Source organism: Ramularia collo-cygni (genome assembly GCF_900074925.1).
Source record: "Ramularia collo-cygni strain URUG2 genome assembly, contig: RCC_scaffold13, whole genome shotgun sequence".
In the NCBI taxonomy this organism is placed as follows: domain Eukaryota; kingdom Fungi; phylum Ascomycota; class Dothideomycetes; order Mycosphaerellales; family Mycosphaerellaceae; genus Ramularia; species Ramularia collo-cygni.
In genome coordinates this window covers 236885-258670 of record NW_019716267.1, presented here as the reverse complement: position 1 = coordinate 258670, position 21786 = coordinate 236885, and the positions used below count along the sequence as shown (strand labels likewise).

Below are 21786 nucleotides of genomic sequence, written 5' to 3'. Positions count from 1 at the left end.
GACCAGATTCCCCAAGCAGTAGCCCAAGCAGGCCGATATGTACACTGCATGAGGTACTTGAGCAGCGTACCGCTGGCCACAAGCCTCAAAAGGTCATTTTGAAGTCTCTTCGTTCATGGCGGTGTCATCTGGAGTTGCAGCCCGTCAGTATGAGAGCAACGACTCCGGCCACGATAATGTCCGTAGATGTTGTTTTCGATGAATCTCCAGTGATGAATGAAAGCACCGTGAATGATTCGCTCGTCAAGGATTTGTTACCTGGTAATGCTTTGCGCTCATCGCAATGGTCGTGACGCTCCATATTAAAATACAGCTTGACATTCTGTAGATCATGACTGAATCTCCTCCCTAAATATATACTCCGGCAAATCCATGCCACTCGCAGGCGGCTCACCACCAAACAAGTTCGCAAGTCCACTCCAGCTGACGAATCCAAAGATCAGATGAGCCAGCCAGATTCCCCATGCAGACTTGGGATGAAGGATCCAAGGCACACCAGGAGGCAACTTCTGCGCACGATCCACAAAGTCCTTCATCCCAATTTGATAAGCCTGAAGTGCTGCAGGAACATCATCTGTATTTTTCGAGAGCTCTCCAGCGAGTATGTAGGCTCCCACAATGGCGAGTGTGGTTCCCATTCCAGTTACCTGAGATGGCGAGTATCCTGCATCGCCGACCAGGGTAATTCGGCCTTTGGACCAGCCGTTGGGGAGCTTGATTTGCGCTACCTTTTGCATGTAGAATTCATCTGTCTGTTGGAGGCCATCGAGAAGTCTGTCCTTCTTCCAGGTCAAGTCTGAGAAGAGCTCTGTCCAAAGTGCTTTTTGAGTGTTGACGTCTGCTTTCATGACCTTGTCGAATCTGTCGTCTTCCGGCATGCAAGAGAGGCTTGGTCGACTGATCTTCTTGTTGTCGGGTCTGAACAATATACTTCTTCGGAGTGGTAAAAGGAACCATCGAGCCCAGCCATCGTCCTCGGGCTGGTATGGAATGGTGTAGAAGCAAGACCAGAGTCCAAGATCATTGATGGCAGCGTTCGAAATTTCAGAACCGAATGCTAGTTTCCTCGTACGGCTTCCCAACCCATCACAACCCACAAGCACATCAACTCGTCTTGATGGCAAGCCATTCTCAAACTCCACTTCCACCCCATCAGTGTCCTCCTTGATGGTTTTCACACACTCTCCAAACACATACTCCACATCATCCTTGGTGGCGTCGTAGAAGACACTGGCAAGATGCCCTCTCATAATCTCCACCTCAGAGGTGAATCCCTTTCCGTCTCCAACAGGAAAGGCTCCTTTATTCCGGTTTAGGTCGTCCACAAACATCATACCCTTTTCATTGGTGATGTGAGAGCGAACAGCCGCTTCAACTCCCATTCGACGGACAAGCGAGATCCCATGGCCACGGATATCAACACTTTGTCCTCCCAGGCGAGGTGTAGGAGAACGCTCGATGATGGTGACTTTGTGGCCAGCTTGCGACAGGAAGAAGGCTAGAACTGGACCTGCGATTCCCGCTCCGCTGATAAGGACGTTAAGAGTGGTCATGCTGATTGTATTGACCCGTTGAGTTTGTTCCAGTCGGAATACCACATACTTTAGTGAGGTATGAGCTACCTCTTATGTCTTGTTTCGATGGTAATGGCGCAGGATCGTGAACGGAATCTCGGACGAGACTCTCCGCACTGCGACGGAGCTCGGGGATCCAAAAGACTGCTGCAGTGCAGATCCTTGAAAGCTTCTTGTTGTTGGAGGCTCCGTACCGCCTCAGACACAATCAAACAAAACAGATCATCCCGAAGCCGACTACAAATATCAACTTTACGTTCTGCCACTGTGGTCTGTTCTTTACTAAAGAATCCGTTGCTTGCACAATCCGTTTGGCTGCGCTTTGACATTCGCAGCCAGCTTTGCATGCATGCATGTAGACGTCATGACTGAGCCGCTTCCAAACCGGATCCTTCATCCTTCGTGCTCCACTGTCCCTCATACTTCTTGGAAAAGGATTTTAATTCGCATCACTYACGGTCTTGCTACAACCCGAGTCCCGACTTGAGTCACAAGGATATCTAATCGTTCTCGGCACCGACACCTTGGTGTTGGAGGTGCATGCTACACGGCATGTTCTAAGGATGCGGACGGTAGGGTTAGGGTTAGGGCTGAACCCTAGTCAGATAGCAAGCCATGACTACCTTACTGCATGAGACTTACTGACACCGGAGCTGTCAATTTGCGGAGTCGTTCAGAGAAACAAGACACTGTACCTTCAGTTATCTATGGGTTCGTAAGTCGATCGCAGCACACGGGCAGCTATGCGGCATCGTGATCGATTCCGATGTTGAACAAAGAAAGCATACTACGCTGYATGCAGTTTCCCAAAATGTTTTGTGGACAAAAACAAAGCCACCCAATCCTAGCCGCAAATCATCGCTCAGCAGTGGTTCTTAGATCTACTGCACAATTTCTGATAAACTCAATAAACAAACGCGATCATGGTGACAAGAAGCGGAAGCAGACAGGCAAATACTCCACTGCTGTCATATTCGGCGCTCGACGAGGCAAATCGCGAGCGGCTCGACAGTATGAAGAGGAAGCGTCAAGAAGACCAAGCCGGAAACAGGCCGCAGCTCGCACTGGCCGCGGTCTCGGAGGAGCCTTCTGGTGATGAGGAGCAAGAGGAGCAAGAGGAGCAACCAGCTCAGCTGACGAAACGTGCCAGACTGAGTGATGAGGACCAACAATCGGACTCAGACGGCAGCAGCTCGATAGATCCTTCTGCTTTGGATGGCAGAGACTCAGAGGTAGCTGTCGCAAAGGAGGTAGATGCTGGGACTGGAAGCGAAGACGGTMAATATGGCGGGAGKGATGTGGGGAGTGGACGCTCTGACGATGAGGACCAAGATGCCACGGCCACCACCGCAATGATCAAAGAGCTGGGAGGTGGTGAAGACGTCCATCAAGGACTCAGATACTACGTCTCACGAGTAATAAATTACGAAGGAAAACTCTTGCAAAGGGCCCAACAGATCATCCGAGACATGATCAGGGTGTCGAGTTCCTTGCCGAATGAAAGGAATTGGAATCGTCCGATCCTACCGATGCATACCTTCTTGAGGCATTTCAACGAATTGGATCACCCCTGGGTCGAGGTCGACACCAATGTGCGAGCGACTGTATGGCTATTCATTGCTGTCAAGATATACGCCTATGGAGGAATGGATCACGGTCCCCAACTTTATGACTTTCTGCAGCTCTACGAAGATGTCAAAACAATGGAAATACTGGAAGATGTCAGAACAATGGAAATACTGGAAGATGCTATTTCATTTCTCCCTAATGATTGGCAGGATAATGAGTCTCTGGATGATTACATCCGAAGCGTGAGGGAGGGTGTTTGGAGATTTGCTCCCACAACTGCGAATTGGCGCACCATTGACGACGCTACTAGAACAGAGATTGCAACGGTCTTTAATCAACACCTTGCCGACTACTTCGATAACGGACGGCCGCTTGGTTCCCCAGCGCGACTGTTGTGGGACATCCTGTGGGACCAGGTCTGGCAAGAATTTCAAGAATGGCGTCTATCCACCGACGCTGAAGCAGGTAAGTTTCAGGCGCTCTGGGAAGGGGCTTATCAGGCCGCCCATCTGCATCAGCTGCATCGATTTCCTCCCCTGCTCGATGCAACTATGCAGGCAGAAGATGTTTGTGATAAAGTAGACGACATTCGCGAACGAAGTGTGTCTCTCGCTCGTGATCAATGGGCACTGGGAAACACAAGGGCGCATCAGGAGAGCCAGAACTCTTTCCAGGATCGCTTTGATAGATTTGAAGAGGCAACTTCAGCAGATCCCTGCTTTAACTGGGGCTACGGTCCACTTGACGACGTGGAAGACTTCACCATTTCGTACTCGATATACCGCGAGCGCCTCAACGATCGATCTGTGGAAGACGAAGTTCGAGCTTGGGCAAGAGAACTGCATCTCCTGAGATCGCGATTTGATCTATATGGTCTTGAACCATACTGGCGGCACGATCAGCCAGCGAGGAACTGGGTTTTTAGCGATTTGCAAAAAGCTCTGTACGCTGAAGCCAGAGCAGCCGCGGCGCCGCGATGGGAAGCTAAGATCGCAGATGCAGAGGCACGAGCTGGGCAGTTGAGAAATTTCAGTGCAACGGCGGCGGATCTACGCGCCTACCGGGACCAAGAGATCAACGAGAAGGGAATTCCATTCGGACCAACTTACGCCGCTCTCGCCCATTCATGGAGGATGGTGAGGATGATGGTTCCCGACACCACGGACACTGTCACGAAAGAACGGATCAAAGAATTGCATATCCTTGCCAAGAACACGGCTTGGAGGTATGAGGGAGACTGTATCTTTCCCCTCGCGTGGAAGGCCGGGGAATCGGCGAGTGACTACTGTGCTCGTCTTTCGCCTTACATTTGGAGCGAGCTTTGGGGATACTGCGAGAAAGCATGGCGAACAAGGAAAAGTGAAGCGGAAGATGCAGGAGAATTGGCATCTATAGAAAAGGCCATGGAGAAGATGGAGAGGATGCGAACGAAGTACGGAAGGTTCTACAGACCCTTGGAAGACCGCCCCGCTATCAGCAGAGAATCGAGGGATGGCGATGTGTTGATGGATCTTGGTGGTGGCGCTTTTGCTCCCGAAGGACATTGGGAGTTTCTATACACTGCGGGACAAGGATCTTTTGGCCATGCAGGTGTATGGGCCCAGTATAACAATACCCTCGGTGTGATTGCGAAGATTGTCATCAAGGAGACGTATCTTCGAACAGATTGGAACGTGGACTGGCCATGGCTTGGAGCCCGTGACAGGCGTATCCCGTTGGAATATCACCTTGTGTCCAGGCTTAACACTTTGTCGGACTCCTTCAATATTATAAGATACATCGGCTACGGAATCTATGAGGAGCTGAAAATGCACAGAATCTACATGGAGGTGAGTTGAAGAATACGAACACATCATGAAAAGTCCCTAACTTTCTCTAGCTGTGTCAACATGGCAGTCTGGCAGACGTTGCGCAGTTGTATTATGATCTGAAAGTTCCCGGCTACAAGGACCGGGACGGCAATCCTATTAATTGGCAAGTATTTCATCTCCACGGAATCGCTCTCGCTAATACAGACATAGGAAAATCCCTCCGAGAATGCTGTGGGCCATTTTCGAAGCACTGACGACTGCTCTTTACCTCATGCAGGAAGGCGTTGCACCGCCTGCTGAACGGGAACTTGAGACTTCGGTCCTACAACAGGTTGTGCATCGGGATATTAAGCCGCTGAATAGTAAGCAACATCTTACCTGTTTGGTATGGGCTATCAGTGGCTAACGGTCATCACCTCAGTCTTCATGGCAGCTCCGAGCGAGAAGTTCTGGCGTGGAATCCCCACTGCAAAAGTAAATTCCCCTTCCACCAAAATGGATACTGCTTTGCTGACATGCAATCTAGCTTGGTGACTTCGGCAACGCGGTAACAATAACAAGTGAAAATCTTCAGGCACTTGAAGTCGGAACTCAAGGCTATCAAGCACCGGTACGTTCCCATCCTCAAATCCATCCACATAAAAAGCTAACACATCCCAGGAGCATCTCAGATACGCAGACACCGACCCCGAAGCAAACCACGGCTTCGAAATAACAACAGCAAGCGACACCTGGGTGCTGGGAGAAGTCATGCTAGACCTCATGAACGTCACAGGAGGAGGCAAAGCCTATCCCTTTGGATCAGACCCCGAGATCCCTCCTTTTCAAGCTGGCGTAGAAGCTTACTATCCCGCGGAACTTTGTCGATTGGTGAGATCGTGTCTGGAACCTATCCCTTTCGATCGACCGGGTATTGTGCAACTTTGGAAGGAGGTGCATGGGTTGGTTGCGAGTTTTGTGGGACTTACGGGAACTGCTATAAAGGATTTGGAAGGGGGGGATGGGGAGGTGTTGCAGTTTCCAACGGAGAGTTATCTTTTGTTTGCTGCGCCTGCGTCGTAGGAGGTTGTTTTGTGAGATTGCTTGGGAGATATGCGGTGTGGATTGGGTTTTTGGTGATGCGATATATGTACTTCAGAAGGGGTTTCGGCCTCCAGTCACGGGTTATTTTAGATCATTCTCTGCGGCTTCTCGACTTTGGAACATGATGTGAGGTGAATGTGCGGGTCCGAATTGGAGACGGACCGTAGCTTATATACGTAGAGAAAAGTGATCTAAGAGGTGCATGAGCCTCGTAGTTTCAAAGGAGASCGATTGGAAGTCACAAAAGTTCCTTCGCCCGAATGCGAGACTGCTTTCACCACACAAACTCTCTCTCTGGAGGAAACGAAGACCTTCCCATTTTTAATGCCGCCCACCAGACTATTGAGACGTCTCCCTCAAGGAACTCACCTGGTTAGAAAAACCTTTTGCTGGAAGCGCTGGCATCTTGCTCGAATCACTCATCAAGAAGCGATTCCTATGACGAGCCCGACACATACACAGGAGAATTGAGATAGCCTCATTTTGAAGATTTCCAGGTCTGGAACAAAGGCTCCGAACCACATGCGGTCAAAATCTCGAGCTGAGAACAAAGAAGATTTCGAAAAGTCGTTCATCTCCGCATGATCCCCGCTTGGATGCATTTTGCACGACTTCATCTAGCCAAGAAAAGTTATTGGTAGTGATGGTGAACACAAGGTCAAAAAGTACGCCGCTGATTGGAAAAGATGTTCTGGACAGGGTCACGAAGAGAACAAGGCAGCCACGGGCATCAGCAGCAGCACCAGCAGGACCAATACTAGCACCGATCAAAGCAGCGGTCGCTGCAGCTGTGCAAGCGGCAGCACAAGTTCAGCAAGAGGCGCCAGCAGTACAGCAGGCACTGGACATCGGCCAGGCTCTTCCAGAACCGCAAGATGATAGTACACAGAGCTCTGATGATAGCCTGCTAGATGGAGTGCAAAATGAAGAGAGGGAGATTCTGAGCTTCATCCAGGAGTCCGGCGGTACAGATAACCCACATCCAGCGTTTTGAGAGAGTACGTTCGTGGATGGCTCCGTACTCCCGATGGACCCGTTTCTCAACGCACAGAGACTATCATCGCTGCCATGATCAACTCCAAGGGCGATGGCGTGGTTTGGGACAATCCTCTCCCCATACATATCTTCCTAACGTATTGGCCGGACTTGGAACATCCTTGGACAGACGGTGATTCTCCAGAGGTACAATGGCTTCAAGGCGCATGTGCATTCACTAGAGCGGGCGCATCGGACCTTGAGCTTGAAAAGTACGTCGAAGCATATGAGGAGTTCAAAGCGCTGTCGGTCCTTGAAGGATACCCTCTGGTCGGCCCAACCAACTTGGATCCTGGGCCTCTTGTGGACCATCTCGTCGACTTGAAGGGACAGATCTGGGACCATGCGGTTGCAGGAGCTGCTTCGCTCGCGGATAATGACGAGGATGCCGCTTCCTTCACACAGCAGCTTACCGATCAGAGGGATAAGGGCCCTGCGACTAGAGGATCGCCCGTTCGTTTTGTTTGGGAACTCCTTTGGGGTCAAGCGCGGACATCGTTTTCCAAGAAGGAGCCTCCAGGAGAAGAGCAGGCCGAGTTTGACGTGCTTTTGGAAGAAGCCTACCGTCTCGTCGAGATGAGTGAGAGGTTCAGGTTTCCCCCAAGAATCACCATGGAGATGGCTCCGGAAGATGTTTGCCAATCGATAGATGAATTACGCAGACAGAGCGTCGACGAGGCCGTGCAAGAATGGGATCGAGGTAACATCACGAACGACGGCTCTTTCAATCAGCGAAGAGATCGCTTCTTGAACGAGATTGGAGAAGACGGATATACCGGCTGGGGTTACGGTCCGCGAGACGAAGTCCGATGGGAGCGCAACATAGCCAAGTCCTTCTCCAAATTTTCAGCACGTTTCAATGCCGAACGCCCACCAGGACTTGCCTTATGGGACGAAGTGATGAAACTGACATATCTCAAAGCTCGTTTCAATATGGAAGTACTCCTCCCGCACTGGCCTCTGGATATGCCAGCAGCGGGTTATGTCGTGCCAAGAGCCAAACCTGCAATGTTTGAAAAGGCCATTGAGTTGATGACTTCACAGTGGGAGATAGCGATCGATCAGGCAGAGGCAGCTATTGGCGAGGTGGATGAGTATCAGGCGAATGCAGACCAAATGCGCACTCAGTATGACCAGGTCTTGCGCGATGCCAGAAATCTGACGGAATGGCCGATTCTGCCAGATCAGTTCAGGTTGAGCTTTGCATGGGATGCATTGTACGAGAGACTCCCTCAGTCAACGGATGTGGTTGCTAGATCGCGGATCGATGATCTTCGTAAGGACGTCTACGAGGCAAACTGGCGCTTTGGTGATCAAAGCATCCTTCCTTTGCCGATAGACGACGACGAGAGCCTCGAGAGCTATACGAGCCGGCTTTCACCACATGTTCAAGAAGCACGGAAAGCAGCACCTTTCGCAGCGTGGCAAAGTCTTATTGATCGGACACCAGTAGGAGCAGAGAAGGATGGTTGGACCGCCAGATTCCAAGTGATGAAACAGTCTGCCAATAGAAATGGAAGGTATTACAGGCCTGGGCAAAGAGCGGCTGCTGTCCCACCCCTTCCATTAGGCGGAAGAAGGTTGGGACCTGGATCCGGTCGTGGTGCTCCGGCCGGAACGTGGAAGTTCCTCGCGACGGCTGGAATTGGAGGACATGGACATGCAGGTGTTTGGGYCGAAGCAAACAATTTCAATCTCCCGGTCCGCAGAATCGTGATCAAAGAGTCTTATTTGAGGAGTAATTGGAACAAACCCAGGATGTGGCATAGAGACCAGAATTTCAGAGTGCCTCTGGAGTACAAGATTGTCTCTGATTTGAATGCACTTGAACAATCCGTAAATGTCATTCGATACATCAGCTATGGAATCTACGAGAGGCTGCGAATGCATAGGATATATATGGAGGTGAGTAAACCTTACCGGCGTTTGGACTGACATTGAATCTGACTGATGTTCTTACAGCTTTGCCCGCATGGAACCCTGCACGACCTCCAGTCACGACATAGAAACATCTTCACCATGGGCCAGATAGATGCGTTCGGAAACTTGCTCGAGTCGTAAGTGCGAGCATGAGATCTGCTCGACGACGAAAATCACGACTTAGTTCACAGCTGACCGCTTTCAGACGTATCCCAGTCCGCGCGATCTGGTGCATCTTTGAGGCTCTAGCCTCAGCACTGTACCTGCTGCAAGAAGGTAGCCTCCCGGGACTTCCGAGACCAGCTGTTCAGGCCACGCCAGTAATTCATCGTGATCTTAAACCTGCAAACAGTGAGTGAAGCGTGGATTACGTCAAAGAAGATAATGCTGATAGTCTAGTCTTCCTGGCCTTACCAGACCAGACTCTATGGAGAGGAATACCGATACCAAAGGCAAGTGAATTACCACGAAGATCAAGTTCCATCACTAACAATCCGCAGATGGGAGACTTTGGACAAGTGATCCCAATAACGAGCGACGACCTCCAAACACTCAACGTTGGCACATCAGGATGGCGAGCACCTGTTCGTATCAAGTCCAGACCTTTGTAGAATCAAGCTGACACAGCACCAGGAACACATGACCTACCTCCCAACACACCCTCACTTCGACCACAACAACCCCGTGTCCGTCGCATGCGACATCTGGGCCATAGGCCGAATCATGCTAGCATTAATGAATCGCGACCCTACTACTGATATTACTCCGCATCCCTACGGCAGCATCCCTATCATTCCCCCTTTTGCCCCAGGAATCGAAGCCTACTATCCAGCGGAACTAGTCAGGCTTGTGCGTGCCTGTTTGGAAATGGATCCGGCTGATAGGATCAGAATTGATGTTCTTTGGCGAGATATTCATTCTGCGGTTGCTAGTTATGTCGGATTGTCGGGGATTCCTTTGAAGGCGAGAGATGGGGATGTAGGGGAGGATATTCGGTTTAAAGGTGATACTTATTTGGCTTTTGCGCCGGATCTTCAGGGGGCGGAGTTGAATAGACCTTATGAGGGGTCTGGGACTCCTGTGTGAGAATGGCGTAGAGCAGATCTCGCGTGGAAGTGAGAGATAGTGGATGTTAGCTTCCGCAGTTTAGTCTCTAGTCTTGAAATTTTGCATTTAGACTCTTATCTCACTCATGCCATGCTACGTTGTGAAGCCGCATCATCATGTTGGTCGGAAATGCCAAGTCGGATTCTTGTGCCGGCATTCCCAAACGGGTTAGCTCGAATTGGAAGTGAATGGAAAAGCCGCACCTCACTACACAATGTGCAATCACGAAAGGTTTTGTTGCGATGTAGACAAACATCGCAAGTCGATCACGAGTTAGACATGGTGGAAGATTGAGATTACCTGTGATCGATGGCCAGGTATGCAAAAGACTGGTAAATTTCCGCGGCCAAAGCTGAATTCACTAAGAACTCGATCGATCGACTGACTCTGGTTGAGCTCCATCTAAAGCTTAATACTTGCACTGTACTCGATTCGCTGTCTAAGAGCTTTCTTCACTGCTCGATCCTGCCAGGAGATTCACGGACAATAAGCCGACGAGTGCTTTGTGAACCTTAGCTTCCAAGTCTTCCATCAATTACGATTGTTAGCAAACTAGTCATCCATGGCTGGTTCTTGTAAGACTCGATGCCGTTTCCTTAATGAGCACGCTGGAGGTCTGCTTTGTGAAACAGGGTTGCGACAGCTCCATCGGTACGCCTAACGTGCTGAAGGACGGCTCAACCGCCCTCCGGTGAGCATCCTCTCTTCTTTTGATGTTCGAGGGGAATGAATGTGAGATGTTTTTGCACTGGTTCCGTTGGTATTCCGTCGTTGACGCTAAGATGGCCTCTTCACAGGTGGCGTGAAACGACTGGAGAACGACCCCAGTCAAGACCTCAATCAAGAAGTGCAGAAGTCTTCAATGTTCTCCTCTGAYCAATTCTGGGGTCGGAGCGTAGACCTGGACTTTCAACTCCTGCTTGAGCGCAAAGCGTCCGCTGCTACGGATCGCTGGTGGTGAACGTGAGCCCGCCACAGGTGAGCATAGATAGTTCGATGATGCATACAATGCTTCAATCTCAATAGTTCCACCAGCGTGTATAACCGTGTCCAGCTTTTCCTCATTGCCACAACCATCGACAGAAGCGCAACAACTTCCCATTCTCGAACTGACAATGCCACAATTCTTCTCCTCACATAGAACCTACCAATGACCACCCGATGATTTGCTGCATCCCGCACCGCCCGGAATCTTCCTCCGCGAGCTGTCAACGTCCAGAAGTGGTCCCGAAGTATGTCGAGCAAGAACGGGATCCTCCGTGAGCCGCCGCAGAAGCAATTTAGCTCTTGCACCCACGCTTGTTGCAGTTGGCTGGAGGGTTCAACCATCGACCCAGGTCCCAGATAGCAGCGCGAAAGATGAAGATGTTCCCATAAGAGGCTATTGAGTGGATGGCGCGAGTGTACTGGTTGACGTGGAGTRGGTGGATGGTTGTGAGCCTGTGGCCAGTTCTGATGCCTAAGAGATGGGGTAAGAGGTCAGCAATGTCTTGGACAAGTGTCGCGTGGGATGGGCCCAGAGTAGATTTAGAATCATCTCGAGAAAGCCCCGGAACATTTTTGCTGCTCGACTTGCTTGCCTGCTGCGATTCMGAATGTTTCAGTCAGGATCTTGTTAAGAACCTCACCCGAGAGCGCTGCGATGTGTTGCGAGAGAGTAATGACGGCCATTGTGCTTGTTCATCAGCCTGCTGGATGTGCGACCGTCTTGATGTTTGGAAATGTGTTGTGAGCGAGGAGGTTGTGGAGCCGGGAAATTGTTGGAGCCGAAGCGCACTGGTAAATTCCTCAAGCTGAATGAAAACCATGATCTACATACTCTCTCTGCGCCACCTGACGAGCTACTCAACACACGCACACTTTGAGCTACCTGTATCACCTCTGCCGCCTTTCCCACCCTTTCGGCACGACAGCAGGCCAGCTTAGCGTCCACGAACCGCACAAAACAGCACATCACGTTCGAAATCGAGCTACAGAAATGGCCCAACCAGCATGTCCAGAGGGAAGACTTGAAGAATGCATCAAGATCATAGTCCGATATATGCAGACGCCAAATGCGCAGCATACCCTCCACCACCAAAGCTATATCCACAGACTTCAGCCCCAAATCGAAGCCCGTTTCAGTGAGCTCCAGGGTACGGCCAGCATACCTCCACAGCCCACTCAAAGTGGAATCTTCTTCGAAGCCATCATGGAGTACGACCGCATCTTCTTCAATGGCAAGCTCAGTGGAAACATCACCGTTGAATTCGGCCCACTTCGTCCTGATAGATTGGGAGAGACCCATGCCTTTCAAAACAAAATATTACGCCCTCGGATCATCATCGACGCACGCAAAATGCACACCGAGGAGGAGTTCCGTGCTACTGCGCTGCACGAAATGACACACGCATGCATTTATTTGCAGAACTGCTGGTGTACGGAGTGCGAAAGGACAACGTCAGACTTGTTTCAAACAGGCAGAACTTGGCATGGATGGCTTTGGCAGCGGGTTGCTCGCGAAGTGGAGACACTTGCTGAGAGGCTATGGGGGAAACCTATTGATATACTTAGGAAGGATGCTGCGATGATTGAGTTGCGGGAAGGTCATGATATCTCGGCGTTGAATTATCTTCGGCTGTCGTTTGGCCAGGTTAAAGGAACCGAAATTTACAATAGCTTGTGATCGAGGGGTAGGAAGCAATGCCGAAGACTGTCTCTCTAGAGCCAATTGTGCCATTGCTCATGTCTCACTGATTGTGATGTTCTACTAGTCAGACGCGTGAGAAACCACATTAGAGAGATTGCAGTCGAACTTGTATGCACCAAAATTCAGGCGGAAAACAAGCCATGTTGAGGGTGTTTCTAGCAATCGCATTGCTGAAATTGCCTGGATTCGCTAACATCCATCGTTCATGATTGAATGTTTCCCTATTCATCCCTCACACATACATCGAGACACCGTTACTGAGCAGCATACCATCAGCTTGTTCTAGCGATACAGATACGGAGCAGCAACAGAGAAATGCTAGCATATTTCGATTGCAACGGACATTGAACGTAAGTTGGAAGTGGTGTGAATGTTGATAGCCCTACCACAACGTAGTATCCACATCGAGATACACTTCTACGCCCATGCTGGGCGAGTAGAAAAGCCGTGTCTCAGGTTGATCTCTTATAGGTGTGTAAGAAGGCTACTACTGTCCAGTTCCCTGTATAGACATACTCCCGAATGAGATTGGAAGCAGCGAAGGAGGAACCGCAATGAGTCTCGATCGCAGGCGGCAATGATCGCTGCTTGTGCTGCGTGTTTACTGGCCTTTCCGCCGCRGAGTCGTTTTATGTTGAGCCTGACTTCTACGCCAGTTTTGACCCAGTGGGAGAGTCATGCTTATGGTCTCGTGTTGCTGCACTGCAACTCTGACATTGTGCCGTCTGCTGTGTAAACTTGCTGAATGAACCGACGAGGAGTAGCAGCGGAGATACCGCTAGAAATACATGTTGAATGTCAGCACAGGCAGCAAACATCCCATCGCAAGGACCTAATTGTTCCTTCAGAAGCAAACGTTCGTGCTGAGACTTTGATCAGCATCTTGTTGCAAAAGCGCCTTGACAGCAGGAGTTGTTGTGGCTCGACGTAGATTTGGCGAGACGATGTCGGCATACTCTACGCTGTCGTAATATATGAGCACTTTGCATCGGAAGCAATGCTGGAGTGACCGTGTCCGAAGCCAAAGATATTGACATTGACACATCCGACGGGCTCCTCGGTGGTAAGCCAAGGGTCGCTTTCGCAAACGGCGAGGACGAGGAGGAAGAAGGCGAAGACGAGTGGAGCGGCGAGAGCGACGGCGAATACCAGGTGGAGAAGGGTTCTCGACCACAAGCCAGTGCGAGGTCAGATTCGCTCTCGCATCAAGTAGCTCGGCTACGACGATGAGACAGCCGAGACGTGGGAGCCAAAAGAGAACCTGTACGCCTTCCGTTGCGATACCATGGGCGAGCAATGCTAACATATGAACAGTACAGCCTAGTGGCAAGTCATCCGCCCAAAAGGCCGCCCGGTCAGCAGCAAAAAGCAAAGGCAAGCGAGCTGCCTCGAGCGGAGACGACTCACCGGTGTCCACTAAGAGAGACAGAGTGCGCAAACCAGAAGGCGCCATCAATCGCAACAACTTGGCACCGTCGATCGGCTCCAACCCAACCGAGGCGATGGTGGGTTGCGTTGTAGTGTAGGCGCCGTAGCAACCGGAGATCATGGCGCTCGGGTTTTTGCGTAGTGGTATGCTACTTAGAGAAGTTCAAGATCTCGTCGAACAATGCCTGGCCTATGTTCGACGTTCAGAGAGCTTTTAGAATCAGCGTAGCAGTCAGAAGGCCAGAAGAGAGAGTGGGCTTTGTTGTTTTAGGCGGCTACTGTCGCCGTCCCAGCTTGGGTGATGGAGCCCTCCAGACCGTCTGGAGCGTTCGAGGAGGCTGTGGGATTGTGCGATGGGTAGAACGGAGCCGCAGAGTCCCGGGAAATGCTCGAGCTCAGTGTGACTCCAGGCACCGAAGGAGCAACCCCTGAACATACTTACACTACATGTCAGACGGCCATACTGTATTGAAGTGTCCAGCAGCCACAGTTGATTCGGTAGGTAGCGACATAGACATAGGTGGATGAGGGRGATTGCCCCTTGGCCGGCTGGGGCATATGAGCCAGGAGATGGGCAATAAGTCGGTCAGAGAACCGTGGACTCGAGTGAGAATGTCCGTCCCAAGCACTACCAGGCGACACACCAGAGAGGGAAGCACGAGTTGGCTGTTTGAATCTTCCAGGATGAGTGAACCTCTCGCCAGCACGTCTGACATGCGAACCATGGCCAAAGTTTCCTGTAAAGACAGCATAGCGGCAGCTGTCTGGCCGAGTGTGAAGCCGAAGTGCTTAGATCCGATCTGCTTGGCTTGGTCGATCGGGATTGTAGTAATGACAGGCAACACGTTGTTGAGGGCTGGTATCTAGAACAGATGCTTCGGTATCCGGATATGGACACAGAGAACTTCGCCGTCTGTGACGCAAAGTGTTAGCGTGGGTTGTTCAAACTCTCGACCAAGAAAACAGGGAACTTACGGACGGCGCCATCGAGCTTGAAGATCTGCTCGTGCCAGATGGAGGCCGCAAACTTACGCGCCCACTCGACTCCTTGGCCCTGATGCATCTTTCCTGCATGGCTTATCCCAAAAAGTTTCTCATACAAGCGTGCCATCGAGTTTTACACCTTGCTCAAGCTCTTTTGGCTAGTAAACTTCGGCTTTCATCCTCCTAAAGCAAACCTCGCCTCGTCAAAGATGTTGTAGCCAAGGATGTATCTTGAAGATTCATTCTTCTCCGACCATCGGGTGGCGTGCTGTGAAGCAGTGGTGCAGATGTTGAACTTCCCCCCGCATCTTGTCCATGTACGGGCAGAATCGACTCTGTCCTGTAAAGTATCTCGGCCTCACGAAGACTTACGCCTGCAAGGCGATGAATGAATACTTCAGCGACATGCTTGGTGGTGTACTCTTCGTTTCTGTAGCTCATCATGCCGGTCGTTTGTGGAGAGAAGTAACGTTGGCCGATGAACGGGTTCATTGCGAAGAACTTGCGAGTACCTGTCGAGTGTTAACGGGCATAGTGCCGCACGGGAATTTCAAATACTTACTGACGTAGTCTACTACCAGATAGTTGGGAACATAGGATGCGCAGCACACTAGGTCGTCAACGCTCGCGTAGTTTACATATCTTGCGGCCAGGGAAGTATCATAGAAACTCTTTCTGAATGTACCCAGACTCTCTTGGTGGATCGTGAATCGTGCGGAACAAGTTGGTCATCAGCGCCTGTTCTTGGAATGCAGTGTTATGCTTATCGTCGCAAATTCGACGGTGATTGGTGGTCTTGGTCGCCATTCATTCGGAGGAGTCTGCAGGAGCTGCGCATATGTCACATTAGACCCAGCAGCGAGTTTCACGGCTATTCTCGAGCGTTCTAGAGGCGCATCCACACCATCGCGGAAGGCCAGAGATCGGAACAGCAAAGGGTATCGGATGAAACAAAGGTGTTCGGTCTTTTCTTCTCCATTTTTGGCGTTGGACGACGAGGTGAAGGAGGGCTCGTGTATCAGCTGGTGGTATGCTCGATTCGGTGGAAGGTATGATGCCTGGAGAGGGCAGAGGCCTGACTGAATCCGGCTCCCAACACCATCGGAATTCATTGTCGTGGAGAAAGATGTGTTGCGTAGCATGTTGGTGCGCCGCATACGCTGGATGATTTCGATGTGGTTGAAGAGGAATTTATCTCGGCAAGTCGATCCGTTGCTGTATTGGAATTGAAGAGCGAGGGAAAGCTGTAAGGCATCGTCTGGGTCGAGTTCCCTCAGGACCATGTCGCACAGGTCCGGGATGAGGTCACCAAGCCAGAATGCCACTGCGTATGACAATTCGTGTGGCGAGCGGTGCGCGGAGGTAGACGGCCTGGTCGGATGGAAGCAATTTGAGTGTTGGGACGGCCTGTGGTTTCGTGTTTATAAGATATAGATGTGGCTGGATGGCACCTGGATGAAGGTGAAGGTGGTGTCGATCCTGACCTGACGCTAGATTGAAGGTGCAGATCATCGTGGTCACTGGAGAATCAAACCCCAAGATGCATGGATGCAGCAGGCAGTATGAAATACGTATGATTGTTACGACTTCATCTTCATATGACGGATGCCTCAGGCATGAGTGCATGCTGAGTCATCCTTGAACATCTTTAACTTCATTCTCAAAGCTTAGACTTAGACTCTCCGTACAACTACGTGTCTATCCTTTATATTAGTCCCTTTTTATCTACGCTCCGTAACAGTTAGTTATACCAAACATCTCTGTTTATAGCGAGGAAGCAATTTACTTCTTCGATTTACGGTCTCCGACCGCTCTTCACGGTCGCAATCCAAAAAGAACTGATGTCCTCTTCTCTGGTTCTGGAGCGCAGGACTGGCTCACGTCAGGATTCCTAGTATGAGAGCATGCGGTGTCTATACGACTTACGAACATGATCTGGAGACTCACATTCCTTCTTTGGACATCACGTCGCCAAAGGACTTGTGTATCCTCTAGGTGCGCTTTCCCTGCTTACACGTCGACTTGAAGCACCATCATCGCCACACACCACGCTGTTTGTGCGGATCAAACAAAAGCAAAGGAGCCCACGAAACTCTTTTAGGCCCACGCCTGGAGAGTGGAGCCAAGTGATGAGGACACGGAAAGCGCATATAATCAAATGTAACTGTCTGCTGTTCATCCCAGGTTCTCTATTCCTACATCAGAATTGCTGCTACACACACCTTGACATCACTTCTACCAAGTAAGCGAGTAGTAAAGGCTGTGTTGTGATCCTTCACAGCAAGCTAGTGTCGGGATATAAATCAAGTTCCTCGAGCAAAGAGACAGGTCGCGAATCTCAGCCTGAGAGAGAGAGAGCAAGAAGCGGAATGGATTTTCCAGTGGCGACATCTACGCCAGCCGGGCTGGAACTGACCACCGGCATGATGAGAGAAGACTACAGAAGATAGTTCAACTGTATTGGATAATGTTGGCCTGTAGTTCTATCTGAGCTCACTCGATCGCGTTCAGTCAATTCATTCATCGCTTTTCGGGAGTGCAAAGGAAATGAAAACATGCTCTCCGAAGTTGGGACAAGCCAAGAAAAAAAAAAACCAACGCTTTTGTGGGAAATTGGGCAGAAGAACGCGCCAGTTAGTGCCAGTCATCCTCCGATTGAGGCGAACTGGTCAAGTGAGGATGGAAGGCTGCTTGCGCAGTGTGGAGTATCACACTCCGTTGAGATGCTGCGCCATATCATCATACTCGTCAAGATCCATCGGGTCGTCAAACGCCACCTGATAGCCATCGGCTCCAAGATTCGCTCCAGAAGCGTTGAGGCCATTGGTGTTGATGGCGGAAGACAGAATAGTGCTGTTTCCGAAGACGGCCGTCGACAAGTTCGCTCCAATGGTCGTCGTGGCGTCTTGCGGCAGAGGAAATTGAGTGGATGTGAAAAAGGAGCCCTGACTCGTAGAGGGAGTAAAGTCCAAAACAAGTGGCTCCAGTTGAGAGGACTCAGTCGCGGGACATTCAGGGTAGCTCGCCAGAAGAATAGGCATTGGGGCCGTCCGAGCCGCAACCTCATACCAAATCGCAGAAGGGTATGCCTCATGATTGAAGCCAGCCGCGATGGCTGCCATGCTGGGTGTCCAAGCATATGGCTCGTCCCTGGGAATGTTCTGTCGAAACATCCAATACCTCAATGGCACGTGTGTGGGTGGCGGCCCGAAGATTCTTGATGGAAGCTCGTCCCCGAGGACAGCAAGGCTGGCGATCAAAAATACCATATCATTGTCATCGATTTGGTCGATAATGATTTTGACCGCTCTTCTCACCACAGCCACGAACGGAATGTCGACGGAAGTGTTCTGCAAAGATAGCATCGCACACGCCATCTGAGACAAGGTGCAGCCGAAGTAGTCGTAAACCACCCGGTTGGCGTCCGGTAAGGAGATGATGGGCATCGTTGGATCGAAAAGGTCCGCTGGCAGCTTGAGATGTACAATCAGGACGTCGACGACTGCGTTCAATAGTCAGTTTGTGCTTGCACTCATATGAAACTCATGGATCCAACTTACGCATTTTTTCGGTCTCCTTGAACAGCTGCTCATGCCAGAAGTGGGTAGCAAACTTGCGGATGTATACATCCTCTCCCAGCAAGATCTTGTTCGGATACTGCCCGGGCAACTTCTCGTAGTAAGAAGCCATGCACTTGTAGATCTCGATCACACGCTCAGCTCCAGACAGGTCCACTCGGAGCCAGAAGATACATCGCAAACTCAAGTCAGGTTGGATGTTGTGATAAAACTGCCCTTGTGGAGAGCTCTGCTGGGCTCCTTGGGTGTACCATTGAGTCGCGAGAGTTGCAGCGGTACTGCAAATGTTGAACTTATCAGCCGCCTCTTGTCCTCCATAGCCTACACCGTCAAGTGGCAAGGGCATCGGTCGATCGCGAAGCACGGCGAAAGTGACTCCCGCGAAGCACTGAGCAAAGATTTCGGTGAAGTCTTTGCTAATCCATTGAAAGCCCACCCAATCTTGAGTCGTGAACTGCTTGACCCAGGCAGTGTCAAGGTGAACTCTGCGGTTGATTCGTTGAACTTCCCCCAACACTCCCGAGATGACCACCAATGATATTAGGTCGCCATAGAGGTGACCCGTAAGGATGTGATTGATCGAGAGGCGCTTATCGCCACACGGGCCACAGTGTACAACGCCGAATACTTTATCGTATGCAACTCCGGGCCCCGTTTTTACAGTATGCACGAGGCAATTCCGGCAGGTACGTGGCAAGAAGAGGGGATCCTTGAACAGTTTGTAGATAACTTCCCCGAGTCGGTCTGCTTGAGCTTTCATCCTTGTTCTCTCATCACGAATGCGCTGGCTCTCAAATCCCACTCGCTCGCGTTCGCTTGTTGCCTGGTTGATCAGTTGCACGTATGTATCAGAGTTGTCTTCCCTCAAGCCCAGCCTCTCCTTCGATTCGCTCAACGGTGCATCTCGATCATTCCGGAAAGCATTAGATTTGAACAGCAAACCATCCCGAAGTGCAGCCAGATGCTCTTGCTTCTCGATGCGGACCAAGTCGCGAGGCTGTGTGGGATCCTTCAAGAGTTCCGCGTAGGTCCTGTCTTGAGGTAGACTCGAAGTAGGGAGAGGCTTGAGCTTGCGTGGGTTACGAGAGTTGCGCACATCTGAACGCAGTTTGTCGCAAAATTTGGTGTTGTTGATGATGTTGTCTTGTTGGTCCCTAGTGACGTTGATCCAGTCGATGGGGAAAGTGCGAGACGCCTGGTGAAGGTGTGCAATGTCGCAAAGGTCGAGGTAGCGAAAGATTAGATCATGCAGCTCGCTTGGCAAGCCAGAAAGATGGTCTCTTGGCGGAGAGGGCGTCAAGAGTATTGGTGGAGGTATTGTCCCAAACGTTGACGTAGACATCGGTGCGGACATTGGCGCGGAAATGTCGTGATGATGAGGTTGTAGGTCGAGAAATTCAACAGATTAAATGTAGATTATATAGGAAGTGTCGGTCAGGCGCGCTCGGAAATCTTCCTCCACACTAACGTCGAAGCAGCCAGTAAAACTGTGGGGAGAGTGGAGAGGAACAGTGAATATGTGTAGATTTAGGGCTGTGTAACCTCAAGCACGGGACAGATAGACATTCACTAGATGTAATGATAATCAAGAAGCCGGTTTCTGTCAATTCGGACATTATGGTAGACAGTCGAGAGATGGCTAGATAGAGCCTTTTCCGACAACACTTTCACCTGTTCTCTCGTGCTTATTATCTTCACATTTGAATACCGCACGAGAATTCTTCGCTTAGGAGTCGCGTCGTGTGATTTTCGAAGACGCGTCGAGTGCTTCCTCCGCATGTCGGTCGCTACGGCTATATCGTAGCCAGAACCATTTTATACCACGGTATGTACGCCGCCAGCCTCTTTATCAGCCGCTTAGGTTGAGAAGAGGGCTTTGAAGACAAATCGCAAACTTCTTTTCCCTACTCCTAATATGCCCCTAAAGTGATCACAGCTGCCGCATCTCTAGCCCTGCTCTTTAATGAGCAATATTTACTCACCTTCACGTAGTCTCACACGGCGCACCCTCTGGTATTAAGCCGGTATATGGAGCAATCTCGCGAACGCGGTTAGAGACGCGACTTTACTATAGTCTAGGGTCGCGGCTATGTATAAGCGGGGAGAAGACGCCCGGCGAGCTTCTGTTAATTCGTCAATTGTTCCTAATACATAAAGAGTAGTCCTAACTATCGCTTGCTATTGTATAGGGGTATATGACTTCGTCGCGGCTACTCATCCCTACTTCCTATCCACGATATCCTTGGCATAAGATACTACCAAGCTCAGGGCACGGGTAAGGGAGTAACGTGAACCTAGAGTAGGGAGCTTGCTATAGAGGTGATTATAGTCGCAAACCACCCTAAGATCTTCGTGAAAACAGATGAAGTTAGCGCTGTCCCTGCTTTCCTACGCCTGTTGCTAATATAGCCCCGAAAAGGGACCTGTCCGCCGCTTTCTCAGCCACGTACCTTACACGTGTCTCACTCTGTACTTCTTACCCCTCGCTTTTAATCAAGCGTGGAGACAATGCTTGGTGTTAGCAAGGGGCATGTACTTTACGGCGCTGCCTCGTTCAGGGGTCGAAAGATGCGTTCTAGTCGCCTTAGCGACATTCACTACGGAGAGGTGGGGAGCTGCGAGGTGCTAAAGGTCTGCTAAGTATGTCTACTCAGATTGCAACCTGTTTGAAAGCTCTTAACGAGCGGTTCCCTTGTCCCTTGCTTTAGGAAAGGGGAGATGAAGGGACGTGTTCATGTGGCCGTGGCTTTCCCATGTCGATCGCAGCTTGCCAGTGATTTTGAACGATTAAAGGCTGTCCAAAACCGATATCAGCCTCTGCTTTCCTTGACTCTCCGTGTAAAATCTCAAGGATACCGTCGTGTTCGTCGCGTCGAAAAGTCAGGGGCAGTCTCCTAGTACCGTTCGACGAGTAGATGCTTACTCTTCTGACATTCCTGAATATCCTCAGCTTCTGCATTCAAGCATGTGGTACAAGGGTGTCCTTTTTGATTCCTTGAACAGAGCTG

The 21786-nt window shown here is 50.6% G+C and overlaps 5 protein-coding genes; 2 read left to right on the top strand and 3 right to left on the bottom strand.

Moving 5' to 3' along the window:
• Positions 1-329: 329 nt before the first annotated feature.
• On the bottom strand, positions 330-1553 carry RCC_08031 (related to salicylate 1-monooxygenase; the record flags this gene model as incomplete). The annotated part of the gene is made up of 1 exon (XM_023773283.1): positions 330-1553. The coding sequence occupies one exon, from the start codon at positions 1551-1553 to the stop codon at positions 330-332; it is 1224 nt and encodes a 407-aa protein (XP_023629051.1).
• Positions 1554-2497: 944 nt separating this feature from the next.
• RCC_08030 (uncharacterized protein) lies at positions 2498-6016 on the top strand (the record flags this gene model as incomplete). XM_023773282.1 has 6 exons in its annotated part: positions 2498-4972; positions 5023-5117; positions 5165-5316; positions 5376-5428; positions 5481-5564; positions 5615-6016. 6 exons carry the CDS (start codon positions 2498-2500, stop codon positions 6014-6016), a joined length of 3261 nt encoding a protein of 1086 aa, XP_023629050.1.
• A 664-nt stretch (positions 6017-6680) lies between these two features.
• RCC_08029 (uncharacterized protein) lies at positions 6681-10078 on the top strand (the record flags this gene model as incomplete). XM_023773281.1 has 7 exons in its annotated part: positions 6681-7002; positions 7089-8740; positions 8798-8977; positions 9035-9129; positions 9198-9343; positions 9392-9576; positions 9626-10078. 7 exons carry the CDS (start codon positions 6681-6683, stop codon positions 10076-10078), a joined length of 3033 nt encoding a protein of 1010 aa, XP_023629049.1.
• Positions 10079-15931: 5853 nt separating this feature from the next.
• On the bottom strand, positions 15932-16483 carry RCC_08028 (uncharacterized protein; the record flags this gene model as incomplete). Its single annotated transcript, XM_023773280.1, has 1 exon — positions 15932-16483. The coding sequence occupies one exon, from the start codon at positions 16481-16483 to the stop codon at positions 15932-15934; it is 552 nt and encodes a 183-aa protein (XP_023629048.1).
• A 1425-nt stretch (positions 16484-17908) lies between these two features.
• RCC_08027 (uncharacterized protein) lies at positions 17909-20132 on the bottom strand (the record flags this gene model as incomplete). XM_023773279.1 has 2 exons in its annotated part: positions 17909-18702; positions 18761-20132. The coding sequence occupies 2 exons, from the start codon at positions 20130-20132 to the stop codon at positions 17909-17911; spliced, it is 2166 nt and encodes a 721-aa protein (XP_023629047.1).
• Positions 20133-21786: the final 1654 nt, after the last annotated feature.